The sequence below is a fragment of the Salmo trutta genome, chromosome 1, assembly GCF_901001165.1.
Source record: "Salmo trutta chromosome 1, fSalTru1.1, whole genome shotgun sequence".
Classification (NCBI taxonomy): domain Eukaryota; kingdom Metazoa; phylum Chordata; class Actinopteri; order Salmoniformes; family Salmonidae; genus Salmo; species Salmo trutta.
In genome coordinates, this window is record NC_042957.1 from 57,166,700 (window position 1) to 57,185,830 (window position 19,131).

Sequence of the window (19,131 nt, forward strand, 5' to 3'; positions counted from 1 at the left end):
GGTCCCTTCTCCTCTTCCTCTTCCTCTTCCTCCCGCAGAGGCAGCCCCTTCCTTCTTCATCTCTGATACCTTTAGGAACAAGAGATAAGTTAGATGAGTGAAAGAATAGCTTAAAAATAATAGCTTCCATAGGACTCGATACATAGTGACTTTAGAGTTGTACAATAGACCAGACAGTAGTCAGGAGATACTTACTCTCTTCAGGACGGCTGCTTTGTACAGGTTGGAAGACTTGGTGATCTTGAAGACCTCATGTTCAATATCCACTGTCAAGGAGAGTGTGTCAGAGCTGGGTGAGGGGCGGGGGAAAAAGGCAAAGAAAGAAGTCCAAGTGTCAGTTCAGCTGTCCCAGTGGCATCAGTGACTTGGCATTTTAGGTGCATGTGGTTAGTAGTGACGGGTACCTGTGTGTGTCTGCTGCCACCTGGTGGTTGTTCAGAGCCTCCTGTAGCAGGGCCACACAGTGCTCCAGAGCCTAGAATTGATGCACACATTTGGCACACCCTCTCGTCAAAACTATTAAAATATGCAAGTGAAGATGTATTCATTTGATTTCATCCTCTATTCAAAGGGAAAGTGCCATTGAGATTTAAAGCATGTCTTTACAAGGGAGAACTGGTCAGTAGCAGCTCCAGAATAAAATCAACACTATACATACATTTATTTTAACTTTTTTAAATCATGACATACAATCAGTAAGACACCGCTAAAAAAAATACAAATGGGGCTAAATATTTTCCTTGAACATTATTCTTGTAATACATGTATGAACCACACAGTGGTAGTACAATCCCCTCTGTTCCCTCAATCTGCAAACACAGATGTTCAGTGCATTTGATCACATATGGAGAGTGGGACCCTGGATAAGCCAGCATCTTGTTGGGTAAAGGATTTAAAGCAGAATTTAATTATGGATAAATGAATAGTTTCTAACGAGCTCATGATGGTGGAGACGCTGAATACACAAGGACATGTGCATTAAACATCAAAAACATGTGAATGTGCATATTGCTTTGCACGTACGTGAGCATGCATGTGAGCATGCGCGTGTGAGACGTTTCCATAGTAGAGCTGTACCTTGACAGTGAGCCTGGGAATGTTCGGCCTGCTGGCCTCCCTGAGTGGGCAGATATCATCTGCAGACACAGTTGAACACAATATCCAAACCCATTCAGTCACATAACAGTATTATTAGTCAGTCACTTTGCTTGTCTACACTGATATTACAACAATAGAGAACCCAGCCGGGGGGTTAAATTAATCTTTGTGTCCCTCAGACACCTACAGAGGAAAGAGAGAGAAGAAAACAAAGGGAAATAAGACACCCCCTCACACTTCTATTGTCAGTTAGAGCAGAGAACCTACAGAGGGCCCCTCAAATTCCTCACTCCAGCACTAGACCGCTGCCTCTCTCACCTAGTTGCTAGTGTTTCAGTGTTCCAAGCCCCGTGCTGTTGCTGGCAGCATCTCAAACCAACAGTCTCAAAATAATGGCTCAACTCAACACGTCTTTTGTTTGTCAGGATTAATAGTATGGATTTGAATAGCCCTGTTGTGCTGATTTGACTCCACATATGGGAGAGATTTACCACATGGTGCCTTACAGGGGCCCCTAGCCCCATAGCCTCCATGCCTGGCTGACTGGCTGGCCACAGCTGGAACACAGATGTGGAGAGAGAGGGAGCTGCTACAGTGTATGAAGGTTTGTTTACTGAAGCAATGGAATGCTTATGAGTCAGATGTTGTGTATAACAGTAGGGCTGTCCATGTACAGCATGTACACAGTACATGAATGTGAGGTTTCACCTTGCGCAGGTTCATTTGTTTCTTGAAGAGATCTCCAAACTCCTTCCTCCAATGCTCGGAGCCATCATCATCATCACCGCTCTCCCAGCCCTCCTCATCATGCCTGAGGAGATGACATCACCACAGACCTCAGCATTCCTACTGTACTATCTATGAGTGACAGCTAGAAAACACATTTTCAAATCAACAATACATTTTAAAATAATTCTAACCCAACCAAATAGTGCAACCAAAACAGGACTAGCCTTTCAGAAGGAAAGACCCCCCATCTTGCCCTGTTAGCAACTAAAAACTATAACAAATGTTAGCCTGGATGCCAGTCTGTTTCAACCAACAGAGTTAGACTGGCCTCCAGGCTACTTGACCGCTGCATTTCTGACCTCTCAAAGCCGTAGCCCTTCCTCCCCCCGGCGTAGAGGTCACGGTCAAACCCAAACGGGCCCCTGGGCTGTGTGCTCCGAGCTGCTCCAGTCTTGGTGCACAAAGTAGCCCCCTTCTCCAGCTGGGCCTGCACAGCCTTGGGGTCACGACAGTAGTCACAGGCCCCAGCACAGTCCGGCTTCTGGTCCCCAAAGAACTTGGAGATGGTGGCATGGCGGCAGCTGAGAAAGCCCAGAAATACAGGTGTGAGAGAGACAAACATATTGTAATGAAACAGCAGGGAGCAGGTCTCGAACCCTCGACCTTCAAGCCCGAAGTCCGGCGCGCTATCGACTGTGCCGCAAAAGCATGCTCGAGCGGCAGAGTCGATTTCCGCGCTTATAAACCCAGGGTCGTCACAATATTGAACAGACATACTAGAGGTCAAACACCTAGGAGGCCTTGCATTTACAGAGTAGCTCAGTAGAGCCCACAGCGTCTCAAAATGCTCAGAGCCAAGATATTGTGCATTCCTCATTAAGACTCACGATACAGAAAAGTGCACATGACACAGTATGATATCAGAAAGTTAGCTAGTGCTGCTGATAGGAGGAATTATACAAATGATTGTGTCATGGAGAAATGACGAAGAGGATCGTCATTGATCAATAGCTACCACTGTGTAACAGATTCCCCATTACTGTCTATGATCGATGTGTGTGTGTGTGCGCATGACGTGTGATCAAACAAGGTCACACTCAACTGGCCAAATAAGGCTTTGTCACGACTCACTATCACTAGATGTTAATCCCACTTGAGCAGAGAGGGGTCGTTCCATTTGATTTGAACAAAACTTACCATACATATTTGCCCATGATAGAAGTGGTCAGAAAGTGACTTTTTGGCAGTGGTGGAAAAAGTACCCAATTGTCATACTTGACTAAAAGTAAACATACCTTAATAGAAAATGACTCAAGTAAAAGTGAAAGTCACACTGTAAAATACTACTTGAGTAAAAGTATTTGGTTTTAAATATACTTAAGTATCAAAAGGAAATGCAATTGCTAAAATATACTTAAGTATCAAAAGTAAAAATGCATTTTAAATTCATTACATTAAGCAAACAGCACAATTATGATCATTGTTTTGACATTTACGGATAGCCAGGGACACGCTCCAACACTCAGACATCATTTACAAACTAAGCATTTGTGTTTCGTGAGTCCACCAGATAAGAGGTCGTAGGGATGACCAGGGATGTTATCTTGATTAGTGTGTGAATTGGACAATTTTCCTGTCCTGTCCTGCCCTGCTAAGCATTCAAAATGTAATGAGTACTTTTGGGTGTCAGGGAAAATGTAAAGATTAAAAAGTACATCATTTTATTTAGGAATGTAGTGAAGTAAAAGTTGTCAAAAATATAAAATAGTAAAGTAAAGTACAGATACCAAAAACAAACTACTTAAGTAGTACTTTAAATTATTTTTACTTAAGTACTTTAGACCACTGATTTTTGAAACCTGAATGCCAAAACATTTAGGCGATATAGGTGCTCAAGTTGATTTATTTTGCATACCCCACCATAACATGAGACATCAATGTCTTAAAATCACTGAAAAAGATAAACAGTTGAGTTTTAAATCATTTAAAATCTAACAAAAAAGGTTGTCAAACTATTTGATCATTTCTTCCCAAAACATTTTTTACCTTTGATGTCAATCATCTAAAAACGTGTAAACTCAACAGCAAAAACACATTTTCCCATATGTTGTAGCGTAGACCCTATTTTTCCATCATCTGAGGTTTTTGTGTTGTGCCTGCCATCGGTTGAGACGCAGCATATTCTTGAATACAGGGTGGTTGTCATGTTTGGGCTGATACATTTACTAAAATGTGACTAAAATAAAAATGTCAACTTTAAAAAAAATGGTACCACAGAGATGGTTGGAGGTCCACACATCAGAGAATGTTGACTTGAATGGGAATATCAGTTTGTTTAAATAACAGAGTCAATCTTCCATAGGAAACCTATTGAAATCAAAGAAATATAGATCATAGAATAGACATTCCCATTTAAGTTGACATTCAATGGTGGGTGGACCAGCAGCCATCTTTATGGTATTAATTGGAAGTAAACATTTGAATTACATTTAAAATGTCAATGGTGTATCAGCTTAATTGCAGGGGTCTGAAGGGATAGGTCCATTCTATGAATTATATTTCTATGATTGAATTGACACCCACCCTGTATTCAAGAGCTTGCTGTGTCTCAACCGAAGAAATTATCAAATATTTTGACAAGCCTTTTTGTAAGCTTTTAAATGATTTAAAACTGAACTGTTTATCTTTTCCAGTGATGAAGACATGGATGTTTCATGGAATTGTGGGGGATGCAAAACGGGTCCACTTTGAACAGCGGGTAACTTTGAGTTAGAATGTTTTGGCATTCAGCCCCCCCCTCCCCCCCTCAAGACACTTTCTGACCACTTCTACCATGGGCAAATATGTATGGAAAGTTTCATTCAAATCAAAACGGGTGCGGTCAAACAGTTATTGAAATCAAATGCAGGGACTCTGCAGGAGTGTGAAGTGTATCTCCAGTAAAAGAACACCAGTTTAAGAATACATCTGTGAACTGGATGCCGTTTCTGCTCACTCATAGACACACCACTCCCTTCTATTCTGACAAACTGGAATGATGAGGAGAAAAGGGGCTGTGGAATGACTCCTGTGTGAATAACGTGAAACAGACACGAGGTTCTATAAAATAACCCTAGAGTCTAGTCTGAATAGCAAACCAAAATGATCTACTTTTAGGAGACTTGTAGGTGAGTGAGATTAGCCGTGGGTGGTGGTTGGTGAGGATGCTACGGTTCTAAATGACTTTTAAATAGATTTCAACGTCTGAATGTCTATTCACTCTTTAGAGTATGGCTGTTACTCTTCTTTGTATAACCGTGTGCTCTTTCACTCAATACACAATATTATGTCATGTATAAATCACAGAGATCCACTCAGTCGTACACACATTCATACAGGCTAGTGTCTCGGAGGAATACTAGTCAAGCCACCTCCATAACACACAAAGCAAGACCACCTAGGATGGAAACCCAGTCTCCACAGTTTTCAAAGAGAGGGGAAAGAGGCAGTCTCACCAAGGGAGGAGGGGAGAGTGAGAGAGAGAGACAGAGAGGATTGCGAGAGAGACAGAGAGCGAGCGAGGGACAGAGAGAGCGAGAGAGCGTGAAAGAGCTCATGAAGCAACAGAGTCTTTCCAGAGGAGGAGTGAAGGAAAGATAATGACCCACAGCAGAAGGAGGAGATGAACTAGCCTATATTAATACAACAGGCAGAGAGCACAAAAACACAGCACGAGTCCTTTGTAAGTGGAGATAAACAGTGTTGCTATTGCACAAGCGCTGCCTTTTCCACTGGCACCAAGAGACGACAACAGCTACTACTAACTGGGAGAGAAGCAAGAATAAAAGGAGAGAGTAAGAGTGGAGCGAGAGACAGTGGAAAGCAAACCAATGACAGCTGGAGAAAGCTCACTTCCAGCCCGATTTGTTTCCTTTCTGAAACCCAGAACAGACTGTACAGAGGACAGCAGTGCAGCGGATGGGCTTTCGGTCATCTCTTGGCTTCGATGCTAATCGCTACTTGAGAACTTATCTCTGCTAACCCTAATCCTGAAAAGACCGGTGGGTCGAGGAGACGAGGTCACCACCTCTGTCTCACTGCTGGCTCCAACTCACCCAGCAACACACAGGGAACTCGCTCTCCACACTCACTCAGGTAGGTGTTGGTTCTTGTGTTACATCACTAACTGATTCGCTTCGTTAGACAAGCACAGTTTAGCACCTTTATTTACTCTGTTGCATATCTGCAAACTACCCATACAGTTCAGGTGAGTGTATGCTGGTTGTGAGTGTGTACATGTGGCCTATATACATGCAAATACAGGCCAGAATAACAGTGTTAGCATACTTCATAGCCTAACCAAAAGAACGTGAAGAGTGTAATTTAGCTGTCATCAGTGTATTCCAGCTGTGTATTAATAGGGAGGCTATTTACATGTGAACACAGTGTGGACCAGAGTTGGAACAGCTCTAGAAGGAGAGCTCTCTTCCTGTATGTCATTACCATAATGACAGTTCTAACAGCTGAATATTTAGCTACACTTTACTACTGTGGGAAGACTTGCTCCCAGACCCCCCGGCCGAGCCATGAAACCTGAGACTGGTGAAAGCCCAGTCTGACTGGGATCTATCACTACACCAGCTGGTGGGAGTCTACCTGGGAGATAGAGACAGAGCAGCTGTGGAAACGGAACTAAAGTAAAAACTATTGTCAGCGAAATTCATACAAAATACATGGGACAGAACACATTCCACCACGATGGACTCGGGCAGGTCCAGCAACACAACAGGAACAGAAACTCTTTAAAGGGACACAGACAGCAGGACAAAGAGACTGAGCCAACAGTCTGGTATCTGTTTTACATGCCACACCTATAGTCAATAAAGCATTTTACTGTCAAATGAATTGAAGCACTATTCTATTTTTCTAAAAACTTCCCCGTTAATAGAATCAATACATTCAATTCTATCCTAATCCAAGTCAATCTAGTGTTGTGATGAAGAGAACAGACATGTAATGTAATCAAGTAGCCTACAGTGTGATGAGGGTTGGGAGAGGAGAAGTAACACTGTGGCGTAGCTGCATAGCTACAGAGAAGATAAAGAGAGTGATGAGGTTGGGAGAGGAGAAGTAACACTGTGGCGTAGCTGCATAGCTACAGAGAAGATAAAGAGAGTGATGAGGTTGGGAGAGGAGAAGTAACACTGTGGCGTAGCTGCATAGCTACAGAGAAGATAAAGAGAGTGATGAGGTTGGGAGAGGAGAAGTAACACTGTGGCGTAGCTGCATAGCTACAGAGAAGATAAAGAGAGTGATGAGGTTGGGAGAGGAGAAGTAACACTGTGGCGTAGCTGCATAGCTACAGAGAAGATAAAGAGAGTGATGAGGTTGGGAGAGGAGAAGTAACACTGTGGCGTAGCTGCATAGCTACAGAGAAGATAAAGAGAGTGATGAGGTTGGGAGAGGAGAAGTAACACTGTGGCGTAGCTGCATAGCTACAGAGAAGATAAAGAGAGTGATGAGGTTGGGAGAGGAGAAGTAACACTGTGGCGTAGCTGCATAGCTACAGAGAAGATAAAGAGAGTGTGATGAGGAGGAGAACTGTGGAGTGATGATCATGAGATAATTAATATGAGCAGGATCCTGTCTTGGCATCAATTGTCACACCCAACTGCTATTTACAGTTTATAGGAACATACAGAAACTCAGACAGAATATATTTGAACACACAACAAGGAAAACATCCGTGTCTGCCCTTGAAATAACATAGATAAAAGTCCTCCCTTTATACAGTCAGCCAGTGGGACCCTCCTCTCAGTCTCATGACTGTTGTGATAACTGTGGTGTCAGTCCACAGCCATGCTGCTGGGAGAGCCCTAGAATTACTCTAGTAAGCCTGGAACAGACACAATCCCACTGGCCCAGAAAAACTAAATCCTTTACACACCAACATATTACCAGATTATAACACACTTTCTAGATCCTCCTCTTTCTTATAGGAGGAGCTGGAATCAGTTGATTTCACTCTGTCCTACCTACTCATCAGAAACACATGCACTAGCAGCTAGCTTATATATTCAAGGATGAACACAATGGTTTGTCAACATTCCATTGGTGTCAGGTCATCTACATAGTTAGACAGTAACATACAGCATCTCTGACTTCTAGACTCACAGTCCATTATGGGTGAAGAATAAGGAATGAAACAAATGCCTAGATTCTAATAATTCTAACAATATATTGTAATAATAATCCATCTTTCATCCCTTTATTTGTGCCTTCAGCAAAGTGGTCACATCACCCAACCTGCAACCAGATACTACAGAGTTGCACCCACCCTCAGTGTGCGTGACATGATGGATGCCAGGGAGGAGATGCTGACCCTGCTACAGAAACTCTGGGCCAAACTGCAGGGTCTCCCCACCGCCAGCCCTCTGGAGATAGGGGCCTTCGCTGTCCTCATCATCTTTATCGGTAAGCTACACCTCTCATAGATATACACACACACCTCTCAGTGGAGATATACTCCATACACCTAACCACGTGCTCCAGAACATGTCTTGCAAAGGATGAAACTCCAACATCTTTAATATCACTTTAGATAGTGTGAAATCAATCCTCCTGTCTGGACATAGCCTCGACATAATTCAAATATGTAGGCTAGCGACTATAAAAAGGTGTTGTCAATCGTGTGTTCTTTCCTAGTGGTCTTCCTGCTCATGCTGCTGATGACCTGTTTGACGTGCTGCTGCTGTCACAGGACTAGAACCAAGGGGCCACATAGTCAGCTAACCTGAGCCAATCCCCACTTCCCCCAATAATGAGGAGACATTATAAACAGGCACTCTATGGACCTCTAAACCCCAGAAGAATGAGGACCCATGCAGAGTGGTGTGAACTGAAAACCCTCTGTCACCACTGTGTCACCAGGAGAGACATTCTGGAGAGGCACTCTATGGGCCTCTTAACCCCGGAGGAATGAGGAGGTTCCGTGGGGAGAGTGTGGAGCCCATCTATAAAGGAGCCCGGCCCTTGAACAACACACCTCCATACAAAACACACACAGAGCCTCCCTGAGAAGCAGCCAAACAGGCCCGGCTTCCAGGCGTATCAACATTCCATGGGGCATCCCTGGGCTCTGCTGGCTAATAAAGCAGTCTGACGTGAGAGATGGACAAGACTAGACTTCTAGGACGGCTTCAACTGATCCACACAACACAAGGAACACAGGAGCATGGAATCACACACACACACACACACACACCACACACACACACACACACACAGGCATCAGGTAATACAAACAACTAGACATGTAACTAAAAGATCCCAACAGAAGAACGCTTGGGGAGATGAATGTCTGTCAGTTCTAGGCTGTATGAGTGTCAACTCAACCTCTGCCACTGGCTCAGAGACTCTAAGAAAGAGCCCTCTGCAGATCCCATCAACAACTCATTTAAATGGAGGCATCTTGCCAAACCCGTTGTGAGAGTGTTGTCATATGTCTTCTATCTAAAGGACTTCCTTTGCTTTATTGCCTTGTTCAATTGCTAGATGGAACTAGGAAACTCAGAAATGCCCAACTTGCTAACTGGTTGAACGCGGCATGTGTATAACTACAACCAGTTAGCGAGTCGAAAAAGTCTGTTTCCTAGTCCCGACTAGCACGTGAACACAGCATTAGTTCAGCAAAAACAAGCCATTATCTCATTCCTCAGGGGATTCAGAGGACCATGCCTGCCCTCTGCTGTACAAACATGGAACTGAGGCACTGAGGAAGCTATGTAATATGCTTCACAGTTATACACAAAAACAGAAAAAGAGTAATGCTGTCATTACCGTATAGTTGTTGCATAGGTTAAAAAGGGCATCTCTTCCTTCTGAAAAAGCATCTTCTTAGCCTGCCTAAAACAGTGCAATACGCTTTTCTATCTCTCTTGCATGAAATAAAACAAAAATGCAGATGATTGTGGTGAGTTATATCAGTGGTTCCCAAACTGTGGGAGGCTGCAATTTGTGGGAGGCTGCAAGTTGCAATTTCATAATTATTTAGTGCATCATCAGTTTCTCAGTCATTGCAGACCTTAGAGAGCCATTTATAGCTTGTCAGAAATGTCCAGATCAACTAGCCTGTTGATTTTTTTGTAATGTTTGAGTCACTCAAATATCACGTGACAAAACATATAGAATTGCAAGAAAATTTGCTTTAAAACTGCAAATGTTTCTCCGCACACTATGACAAAATGTGTAGAGTCGCATGAAATATTATAAGCTTTTAAACCTACAAAATCTTCTCTCCTCCAACAAGAGGGGTGTGTCATAAACAGTGCTTGTGCCCACAGAAATAGACGTGGCGCGCGAGCACAGGGGGGGCGCGAGATGTTCCCCAATGCTGGAAGGGGGGCCCTGAGTGAAAAAGTTTGGGAACCCCTGTGTTATATAACACTCACCCCTCTTGCTCACAGAATGCCACCATGGCCTCGAAGTCTGTGATGGAAGCCTTGTCCTGATCTTTCTCGGAGCCACGCTTTGCCTGCAGAGAAGCCACACAATCATTCGCTCAAAGTTAAATTAACAAACATAAAAAGATTTGAACACTGTACACACCAATTGCAATCCCCATGCATTTACAGCACCATCATATTGCTATACTACTAACAAGCCTGTGAGGCAGGTTGACAGTGTAGTTAGACGTAACCTGTTTGCGAGCCACCTCCTGCGGATGAGGAAGTTCAACTGCTCCCTGTCCTTGGGGGAGTAGTATGTCCTGCAGGAAGAGGGCAGCCCATCTCGCCCCGCACGCCCAGATTCCTGGTAGTAACTGGCTAGTGACTTGGCAAGGTTCCAGTGGGCCACAAACCTGACATTAGATTTGTCAACCCCCATGCCAAAGCTGATAGTGGCCACAATGACAAGCACCTTACCCTGCATCCAATCAGTCTGAGCCTCTGTGCGATCTCCTGTCTTCAACCCTACACAAGCAGGAGTTAAAGGTCAAGTTTATGTCCTGTCTCACCATCAATAAAACAATCTGCTTGATTCTTGTCTTTATTAAACTTTAACATTGCCATTTACTATCCTACCCCACAATGTTTGTAAGCCCTTGAGGAATGTCTCACCTGCATGGTAAGGCTTGGCCAGGACTCCCAGCTTAGTCAGTTGGTAAGCCACCGTCTCACAGCCTTCTCTGGTCCGACAGTACACAATTCCACAACCCTGAAGAAAGATATACAGATACATATCCCAAGCTAAGTACCATGCACTTATTATAAGGCTGGATGACATATTGAATTCATGTTTTAGCACAATATTCCAAATGCCTGTATCGCAACAATCACTTTTGTATTTTATGACCGTTTATGTCTGCTTTTTCTCATGTCTTTTTGGTCTCCTTTGCTCCTTCTATGCACCTTCCCATTCTCTCACTCACACACACACACACACACACACACACACACCACACACACACACACACACACACACACTAACAAATATGACAGATCACTTCCTCCCTGATAAGTGGTTTCAACTCACTATTTGCATTTAAGGTTTGTTCCAACAGAATCGGTCATAGGGACACCGAAACACATTACTCTGATTACACCATCCATGATTTTACCGTAATAGAGGAGAAGTTAACCTTTCAACTCCTCAAATTGCACGCAGAGCAGACACTACTAAAACCAGAGAATCAATGAATACTGATTCTGGTAAATTTCTGTTCAGTTTGTTGCAAAACGGGCATTTTCAGCCAGATCAGTGAATATTGCAAAAAAGCAGGTTCAACTATTTTGATAAAATAATTACATTATTAGTGGGTTCTATGGTTGTGGAAGGCTTATATTTACCCTAGGTATAATTTCACAAGTCCTGAATTCATTAGATTATTGCTGACTGTTTGAAATGCGGTGTATTTGACCTTTAAATCTAGATATATATCGTGAATCGCCCATAATAAAAATAAAAAATAGACTTATGATTTTTAGGTCATATCGCCCAGCCCTACCTGATTACACCATCCATTAGATATAGGGTACAGTAGGAAGAGATACGGCATATAAGAGAGAGTCAGAGGGGAATCTAGTCCACCAACCTGTCCTTTGGGGCCTTCCCCCAGGGTCAGGGCCTCCCTGATGAAGGCATGCAGGTGCTTGTAGGGGTCCTCCAGTAGCTCCCTGTACACCACCTCATAATGCAGGTTACTGCGAAACACAGGTGTGGCAAAGGACAGCGGTGATAGCAACCTCATTGACTTTGCTATGTCCTCCTGCACCTTCTGGGTTGCCGTGGCCGTCAGCGCCACGCAGGGTACCCCGGGCAGACGGGCACGCAGACTGCCCAGTTTGAGGTAGTCTGGTCTGAAGTCATGCCCCCACTGGGAGACACAGTGAGCCTCGTCCACAGCCAGGTAGGACAGGAGGCTCCGGGAGAGCAGGCCTGTAAGGCAGGGCTGGAAGGCAGGGGAGGCCACCATCTCTGGGGTGATGTAAAGCAGCTTCAACCTGGGGCTCTCACTCTCCAGATCGGCCAGGATCAGACGGCGCTCCCCTGCAGGGAGCTTGGAGTTGATGGAGCATGTAGGAATGTTCAGGTCCCTTAGGTGGTCCACTTGGTCCTGTTATGGTGGATACAGAGAAAGGGATCATCATTGAAGAAACCTAAATACACAGCTAGCTATGCAGTTAAGGATAGCTCAGTCTATATCAGAATCAATCACGTAATCAGGACAAATTACACAACAGAAGAAAATACTAAAGAAGAGAGACTGGATGAGAGCGATAAGAGGGGATATGACCAAGGTAATACCCTTAGCCAACACTGCAGGAAGCTGGTAGCAGAGCGACTTCCCTGCCCTCTGCTACAATATTCCATCGACAGTTCGATTTGGGCAACGGCAATACTCAGATATGTTTAATGACAATAACTGATCATGCTAGCTAGTAGTAGGTAACAGTCAATGAACTGGTTGAAGAATTGGATAATTAGTTACCTAGCTAGTTAGATAGCCCGCGGCTGGCTAAGATTAGCTAAAACTAGAAGAGCCATTCCTAGGTAAGTTATTGTAAGTCCAATATGTCTATTGTGGTCCTCACCTTTAACAACTGCTTTAACAACGTCCTCCTGCTTCTGGGATCGGAACTTATCGAACCCAAAATGGGTTTTTAACGCCTTTTTAATGAAAGTCATCTCTTATCCAGAAAAACGTCCAACTTGACAACAAACTTCATTCTCTCGTCGTCGCGTATCGATGACATCATGCCAGTCGGCACATAATAAAGGAAGCCATATTTTAACCAGTGAATCTCTTTTAACATATTTTATTTACGGTTCTCTTTTAAATATACATTTTTATTTAATGTCAAATGACCGAAACAGATCTGTTTATGTTTTGTGCAAAAAACATTCAACACACACAACTCTGATTGGATTCATCTTCCATGGGTACACGCCTTTGTTTTCCTGGCCAATGAGAGTCGAATGCGCTGTGATTAGCACCTGATTAGCACGACCCAGGCCAGGACAGATTTTAATGCTAGAATTTTTTGGTTGTCTCGATCGGTGAGGTGAGTCTCCGTTTACGTTTGAGTTCTGGTTGAATTTGGTGACCTCCATAGACCACTTTATCAACACTCAAACCAAAAACATTGACGCAATCAAAAATCCTGATTTATGTATCAATAAAGCAGGGAGAGAAGAGGCATAGGATTGCAGAATATTAAAAGGAGGATAAATCCACTTCATCTCCATGGATCTCTCCCTTTCACCTTCTGTTTCTGACACTGTCTGTGTGCTCTGGGGTATGTACTGAGGTTAATGCCACTTTGAGATGGTTTGAAATTGGTGACCTAGATGCACAGCAATGTATTGTAAACCCAGGGTCTCCTCTCTCCTCTGACTAGGCTGTGAGCTGAATGACACCCAGAGAAAGGCAGTGTTTGAAATAGCGGAGGATTTGTTGGAGCATCAGTTCTTTATCCGAACGGTCAGTCTGTTCAAGTCTTTAGTCCATCTCCAGCCCTCTCCACACACCCCATTAGCAGAGATCACTTTGACTTAGTCAGGAACACAAAAATAAACATAGTCCAATGACAGCCCAACCCCTAATCTCTGCTCCCCTTGTGTATAGATGTGTCTGAGTGCAGGGGCCAGTAAGGAGATGCATGTAGTGGAGGTACAGGACAGAGTTGGGGAATACTGCAAGCCAGTGCCCATTGCCACTCTTCACCCTATGTGCCAACCTATGGTCAGTTTCAGTGGGTTTGAGCTCATGCCACCTGTCATCTTCAACCTTCGCTCTGGGCAGGGCCCCCTCTTCATTTCTGGACAGCATTTGACATGTAAGTAATTGAGATGGGAGAAAATTATGTTATTGTCTAGAGAATGGCATAAAAATAAATATTCATCAGAAACTATTTGTATGTCAATTCTGGGACTTGGTTCTGTATTTGGCTTTAAGTTCAATTCAAATGATACCTGGTATTTTTGTGCTGTCATAGTGATCTATGAGGAGGAGGAGGGGGAGGAGGAGGAGGAGGAGGAGGAGGTCTTCTCATCAACACCCCCACTTGGTAAGTAAACAAATCTAAACTTCTAAGCTTCATAACAGGATTACCTATTTTGATCCCTTATGACATTGTACAGTTCAGTATGAAATAGTTATTGTGTTTTTATTTCAGATCACAGTGGTCTTCAATAACATGATCAACTTTGAAGGACTTCAATAAAACACAGCACAAAAAGTAAAACCTTTGAGTTTCGTATATTTATTGATCACGGAAAGTGCATTGTTATTGCAGGATTAATATTTCACAATAGATTACAATAATACTACGGTATTCTTTCAAATGTACGAAAATACAGAGCATGTGAGCGCATAGCATAACTCGAGTCAGGAAGAGGCAGAAAGAATCACATAGAAGTAGCAGCATCAGTGGTCACATAGCTATCCAATATCATGATGGTCTAGTTCTTTACAGTAACGAAGGTTCTGATTACTCTAAAGGAGTGGTGAGAGGGTAACCATAGGGTGGAGGGATGGTGTTAAGAGGGAAAGTTCAGCCCCACAGGCACAGGGAGGGACAGAGGCAATAGGCCTTGCTCCCAGGGGACTTGATCACCAGGTCCTTAATGATCTCCGTCGTACCGAACAGAGGGAACAGCTTCTCGTTGAAGCTCTCATTGTAGGTGTAGATGTGGGAGCGGCTGTCTACGTCGTAGAAGGACAGCTGGCCCTGGTCGTAGTCCAGGTAGACGGCCACCTTGCGGGGGATGAGACCAGGCGGCAGGGCAGTGAAGGGCACAGTCAGGGCCTTGAGCTCTGTGCCCCTCTCCAGGCGCAGGGTCAGGTAGCCCGTGTCTGTGTTCAGGGACTTGAAGCCCTTCCTCAGGGCTGACTCCTTGGCCACACCCAGCCGAAAGTCCCGCTCCCCCACCTCCACCTCCCAGTAGTGGCGGCCAGAGTTGAAACCCTCCACCCCTGTGGCGCACCACCAGCCATCGAAGCGCTGGTGGTAGTTTGGCACATCCTTTCTCTCGAAGCCGCAGCGCATCTTCTTCTCGTCGTTGGAGATCAGCAGGTCAGGGTTGGCCGTGTCCAGGTCAAGGGAAATCTCCACTGCTGCATTAGAGATCCAGTCCCATACTGGAATATACATAAAACAGATTAGTAACAAATATTAGTCAAATAAACAATACGTTCTGTGAACATCACATTTGGCTCTGTCAATGCCTGTCCAAGGCATCACATACCTGAGTGAGGAATGTAGCGGGCAGCACCTATCTTCTGAGTCCTCTGCTTCCATATGAGCCACTGTTGAGGGATGGCTTCCTGCAAACACAAAGACGGAGAGGGAGAAAAGCGTCTTTGGTAAATATCAGAGCTGTTTACATGAATATACATTCATTTATTTTAAAGGGGGACAATTGATATTTAAGGAGGCCCCCACCTTGTCCAGGCCCTGTGTCAGTAAGACCCACATGAGCAGTTCCATGGCTGTCAGGAGGTTGGGCATGTGGTGACTCCTCCATGCGGCCTGGAGGTCCACCAGAACTTGAGCCACAGCCTCCCCAGGCCACACACTTTGCTCAGGTTGGGCTCTCAGGTCCTTGGTCCAGTTGATGATGGTCCTCTTAGCGTTCTCCATGTCATTCTCACTGAACAGGTCCTGCTCCCTCCACTCGCTCTCCTCTGGCCAGCCATCCGACTGCATGGGCCTCTTCTGCTGACAAAAGATGAAGACTCATTCAACACGTGTTTGGAGAAAGTCACCTGCAAGCTATACAGTATATATTAATAGCTGTTACAGTATATTGGCTCCTGTTCTCCATACCTTGCTCTCCAGCAGAGACGCCCACTCCAGAATGAAGGCCCTGCAAAGAGGAGTGGGCCAGATGTCCTCTAGTTTCCAGATGTTCCCCAGCACCTCAGACCTCTGCAGAGAGGGCATAGACAAGTGGGGGATTTAGTAGACTTATTTATCCTCCAAACTAGACCTGACAATGGATACTTGTATAATGGATGTTACAAAAGGTGTGTATATATTTCAGTGTACCTGGCACACTCGATTGAGATCTCTAGCCAGCTCCACTATAAACAGCTGATTCTCTTCCAGTGGCTCTCTCTTCTCATTCTTCGCCCTCTTGTGAGATTCCTGACAGACAAAAAAAAAGAGTGAAAAGAGTTAGCCATAGAACACATAGAAAGTAGCAATGAAATATAAATATTAGGAAAAGAGGAAAGGAAACCGATTTAGGACAGAAATTGGTGTTTTACTAGTGCTTTAGAAAGTAATAAGGTCAACCCAGAAAAAGACCCACTTGGCCTTATCAAAATGCACACCATGCTCTTCTCCTGTCAGCAGAAAAGAGATCTCCTCTCTCCCATAACCCCTCTGACAGCATCTATTATCTACCCAACAACACCCTCATTTACTTGTTCAGACAATCAAATCAACAGTCCGTGCAGGTTACTTGGCCCTGCATGCTCACTGCTGCTGTCTCATCTGCCAGCAGTAATCTGTTTTCCCTGGGATTTTCCATACCACACACACACTCACACACACGTCAACTTTGATTTGATTTGTTTTAAATATAAATCAATAGGTAATTAAAACAAACTACAGAAACAATTAAAACCTATCTACTTGAGTAAGCGTGTGACTGGTGACGCTACCATGACAACCCCTCCACAGCTGTTTCAAGGTCACTTTCCTTTATGATAAATCTCTGACCGTAGCAAAAAAGATTTTAACAAAAAAACATGTAAATGGTGTTTTTGTTGTTTGGAGGATTTTTAATGCATTACAGGAGTGTGACCTACTGTACCTTAAGCTTGACTGTGATGCTCTTGACCGGCTCGACTATAAAGTGGAAACACTGCATCATCTTGGAAATTGTGCTGAGACTCTACAAAGAAAAAGATAGACAAAATAGCATTAGAAATGTACCTTGACAGACAGGGAACCTCTACTTGACAGAATATACACTACCCGTGTAAGGATTTCAGATTGACAGGTGCTACTGCTGAACTAAAACCACACCACTGATCTGATTCAGTGGTAGCAGGACCACCTACATTCTCTAAGGGGGCTCAAATGGTTAGAAATCTAAAACTACCCCTGCCCTACTTTCATTAGAAATGTGTCAGCTGTTCCACCCTACTGCCCTATATTCTGTCCCGAGTCAAGTTAAAAGACACTGGCATTATGGCCAAAGGAATAACGCAGCTCCACTGTTAAGATTGCTTTAAATCGTTAATCATAGGGCAGAGGACAGGCAACACATGGCTAATCGTACTGGACCAAATCATAACAGCAACACCTCTGTGGTCATCATAACATGAAGGATACCTCCCCTTTGGAATCTTTAATGATACTCTGACCTAGTTATTGTGTGGATGTTATTCAAGTCATATTATCATTGTGAGGTAAGCAGGGGGTCCTACCCACTTTTAGAGCCTGGGGCATCAACTGATCAGTGACTTGGTTAGGATCAGTGATGAGTCAGAGCAGGGGTTACTTGGCCCTGTGTAACGTGACTGGCCCTGCATGCTCTTTGCTGCTGTCTCATCTGCCAGCAGTAATGTGTTTGGCCTTTGTTTTTCCATAACACAGACACACACAAACACACACCTTGTGGGCTAAGCCAGTAAATCTGCTGTCAGCAGCAGGGTAAATGTGGCACGTGAGTTAGGTCAGTGTGCCACTGAAGCCCTTAGCAGATTACCTAGGAGGACTTCCAAACAGGGTTTAAGGTCCTGATACAGCCAAGCACAAATAGATAGAGAATGGCAAGCACAATATAGACCAAATAATAATGACTGGCGCAAAATAATAATATTGCTAAATGAAATGCATATTCATCAGCACACATTGTGGAGAGCAAAACTAGGTGGCATCTGTTATGAAATTCATGGTAAACTCATGTCAACATTTAGTAATAGAATACAAATAAATACAAAGGAAGGCAATGGGATACAATGCAAAAACAAAATGTGAGTAGGCAAATTAAATCATGAAAACAAAAACAGAAAACATTGTTCAGGTATTCAGAGTAGGCCTATGTGTATTGCATATTTTGTTTGAGTGACAGTGACCCAGTTTACAGACCAGTCTAGACACACGCAGTCTGCGCACAAAGTAATGAGCAGGGTCGTGTGACTTTGCGGCACTGCCCGAGAGCTTGATCCTATATATCCTTGGTTGACATTGCAACATGTCGAATTTTGCACTATGCATGATAGTTAAGTTATTTTTGCGACACTAAACAATGCCATGCTGTTATGTGACGTCTGTGGACTTTCATGCAATCGAAATGAATGTATTATATTTTATGGAAAATTTGACACAGTCATGCAGTTGAGTCGTACAAACGTGTTAGACATACCTGTCACAATGTTGCAATGTAAGCCGATTGGTGTCTTCTATACACAGGAGTAATTCTACTGGAGAACAAGTTGACTGTATGCTGCAGTATGACTGACCTTGTTTACATACAAGATTTTCCTCGGAACGAAGATGGTTCGGCTCTCTCCGTTTTCTGAATCCGAAGGCAGACAAACAGCGCCGCCATGATTGTTGTGGTACATCGGTTGTCCACAAAGTGGAACCGCGGGCTGTATAGCTCCCGCCTATATCCTTTCTTTGGATTGGTGGATGCATAGCATTATTATAATCCTGTTTTGAATATTCGATGAGGTTTGTTGACGTCAACCGCCTGTATTCAATGGAGAGAGATACTATGCTACTAGCCTAATTTCATCAATATGCAAACCATCTCGAGACAACTCTGATATAAAGTGTTTTTTCTCAAAGTTGGCGGGATGTC

General features: G+C 43.9%; 4 protein-coding genes and 1 long non-coding RNA gene across 10 annotated transcripts; 2 read left to right on the forward strand and 3 right to left on the reverse strand.

Annotated features, from left to right (window-relative positions):
* Positions 1-27: 27 nt before the first annotated feature.
* Positions 28-10,614, reverse strand: LOC115202185 (ATP-dependent DNA helicase Q5-like). Of its 3 annotated transcripts, none has more exons than XM_029766156.1 (8): positions 10,505-10,614; positions 10,257-10,339; positions 2,187-2,408; positions 1,807-1,909; positions 1,078-1,136; positions 405-475; positions 196-289; positions 28-69 (listed from the first exon to the last, which is right to left on the reverse strand). In XM_029766156.1, the coding sequence occupies exons 2-6, from the start codon at positions 10,280-10,282 to the stop codon at positions 436-438; spliced, it is 450 nt and encodes a 149-aa protein (XP_029622016.1). In that variant the 5' UTR covers positions 10,283-10,339; positions 10,505-10,614; the 3' UTR covers positions 28-69; positions 196-289; positions 405-435. The 3 variants fall into 3 exon arrangements, with proteins under 3 accessions (XP_029622016.1, XP_029622008.1, XP_029622026.1); XM_029766148.1 differs by having other exon boundaries at positions 1,024-1,136; XM_029766166.1 differs by lacking the exons at positions 28-69; positions 196-289; positions 405-475; positions 1,078-1,136 and adding an exon at positions 1,171-1,281.
* On the forward strand, positions 5,213-9,773 carry LOC115202220 (uncharacterized). The gene is made up of 3 exons (XR_003879930.1): positions 5,213-5,961; positions 8,091-8,280; positions 8,512-9,773. It is a non-coding gene; the product is annotated as an uncharacterized LOC115202220 (long non-coding RNA).
* On the reverse strand, positions 10,504-13,419 carry LOC115195496 (ATP-dependent DNA helicase Q5-like). The gene is made up of 3 exons (XM_029755430.1): positions 13,387-13,419; positions 11,900-12,421; positions 10,504-11,022 (listed from the first exon to the last, which is right to left on the reverse strand). The coding sequence occupies exons 1-3, from the start codon at positions 13,417-13,419 to the stop codon at positions 10,858-10,860; spliced, it is 720 nt and encodes a 239-aa protein (XP_029611290.1). The 3' UTR covers positions 10,504-10,857.
* Positions 12,632-14,552, forward strand: LOC115202202 (nucleoplasmin). 3 transcript variants are annotated; one of them, XM_029766179.1, is made up of 6 exons: positions 12,632-12,858; positions 13,491-13,604; positions 13,707-13,789; positions 13,934-14,144; positions 14,304-14,375; positions 14,484-14,552. In XM_029766179.1, the coding sequence occupies exons 2-6, from the start codon at positions 13,553-13,555 to the stop codon at positions 14,501-14,503; spliced, it is 438 nt and encodes a 145-aa protein (XP_029622039.1). In that variant the 5' UTR covers positions 12,632-12,858; positions 13,491-13,552; the 3' UTR covers positions 14,504-14,552. The 3 variants fall into 3 exon arrangements, with proteins under 3 accessions (XP_029622039.1, XP_029622047.1, XP_029622055.1); XM_029766187.1 differs by having other exon boundaries at positions 13,494-13,604; XM_029766195.1 differs by lacking the exon at positions 12,632-12,858 and adding an exon at positions 12,891-13,370.
* On the reverse strand, positions 14,551-18,839 carry LOC115202140 (butyrophilin subfamily 1 member A1). 2 transcript variants are annotated; one of them, XM_029766072.1, is made up of 7 exons: positions 18,691-18,839; positions 17,131-17,211; positions 16,359-16,457; positions 16,137-16,238; positions 15,753-16,028; positions 15,556-15,634; positions 14,551-15,448 (listed from the first exon to the last, which is right to left on the reverse strand). In XM_029766072.1, exons 2-7 carry the CDS (start codon positions 17,188-17,190, stop codon positions 14,862-14,864), a joined length of 1,203 nt encoding a protein of 400 aa, XP_029621932.1. In that variant the 5' UTR covers positions 17,191-17,211; positions 18,691-18,839; the 3' UTR covers positions 14,551-14,861. The 2 variants fall into 2 exon arrangements, with proteins under 2 accessions (XP_029621932.1, XP_029621941.1); XM_029766081.1 differs by having other exon boundaries at positions 15,753-16,025; positions 18,691-18,822.
* Positions 18,840-19,131: the final 292 nt, after the last annotated feature.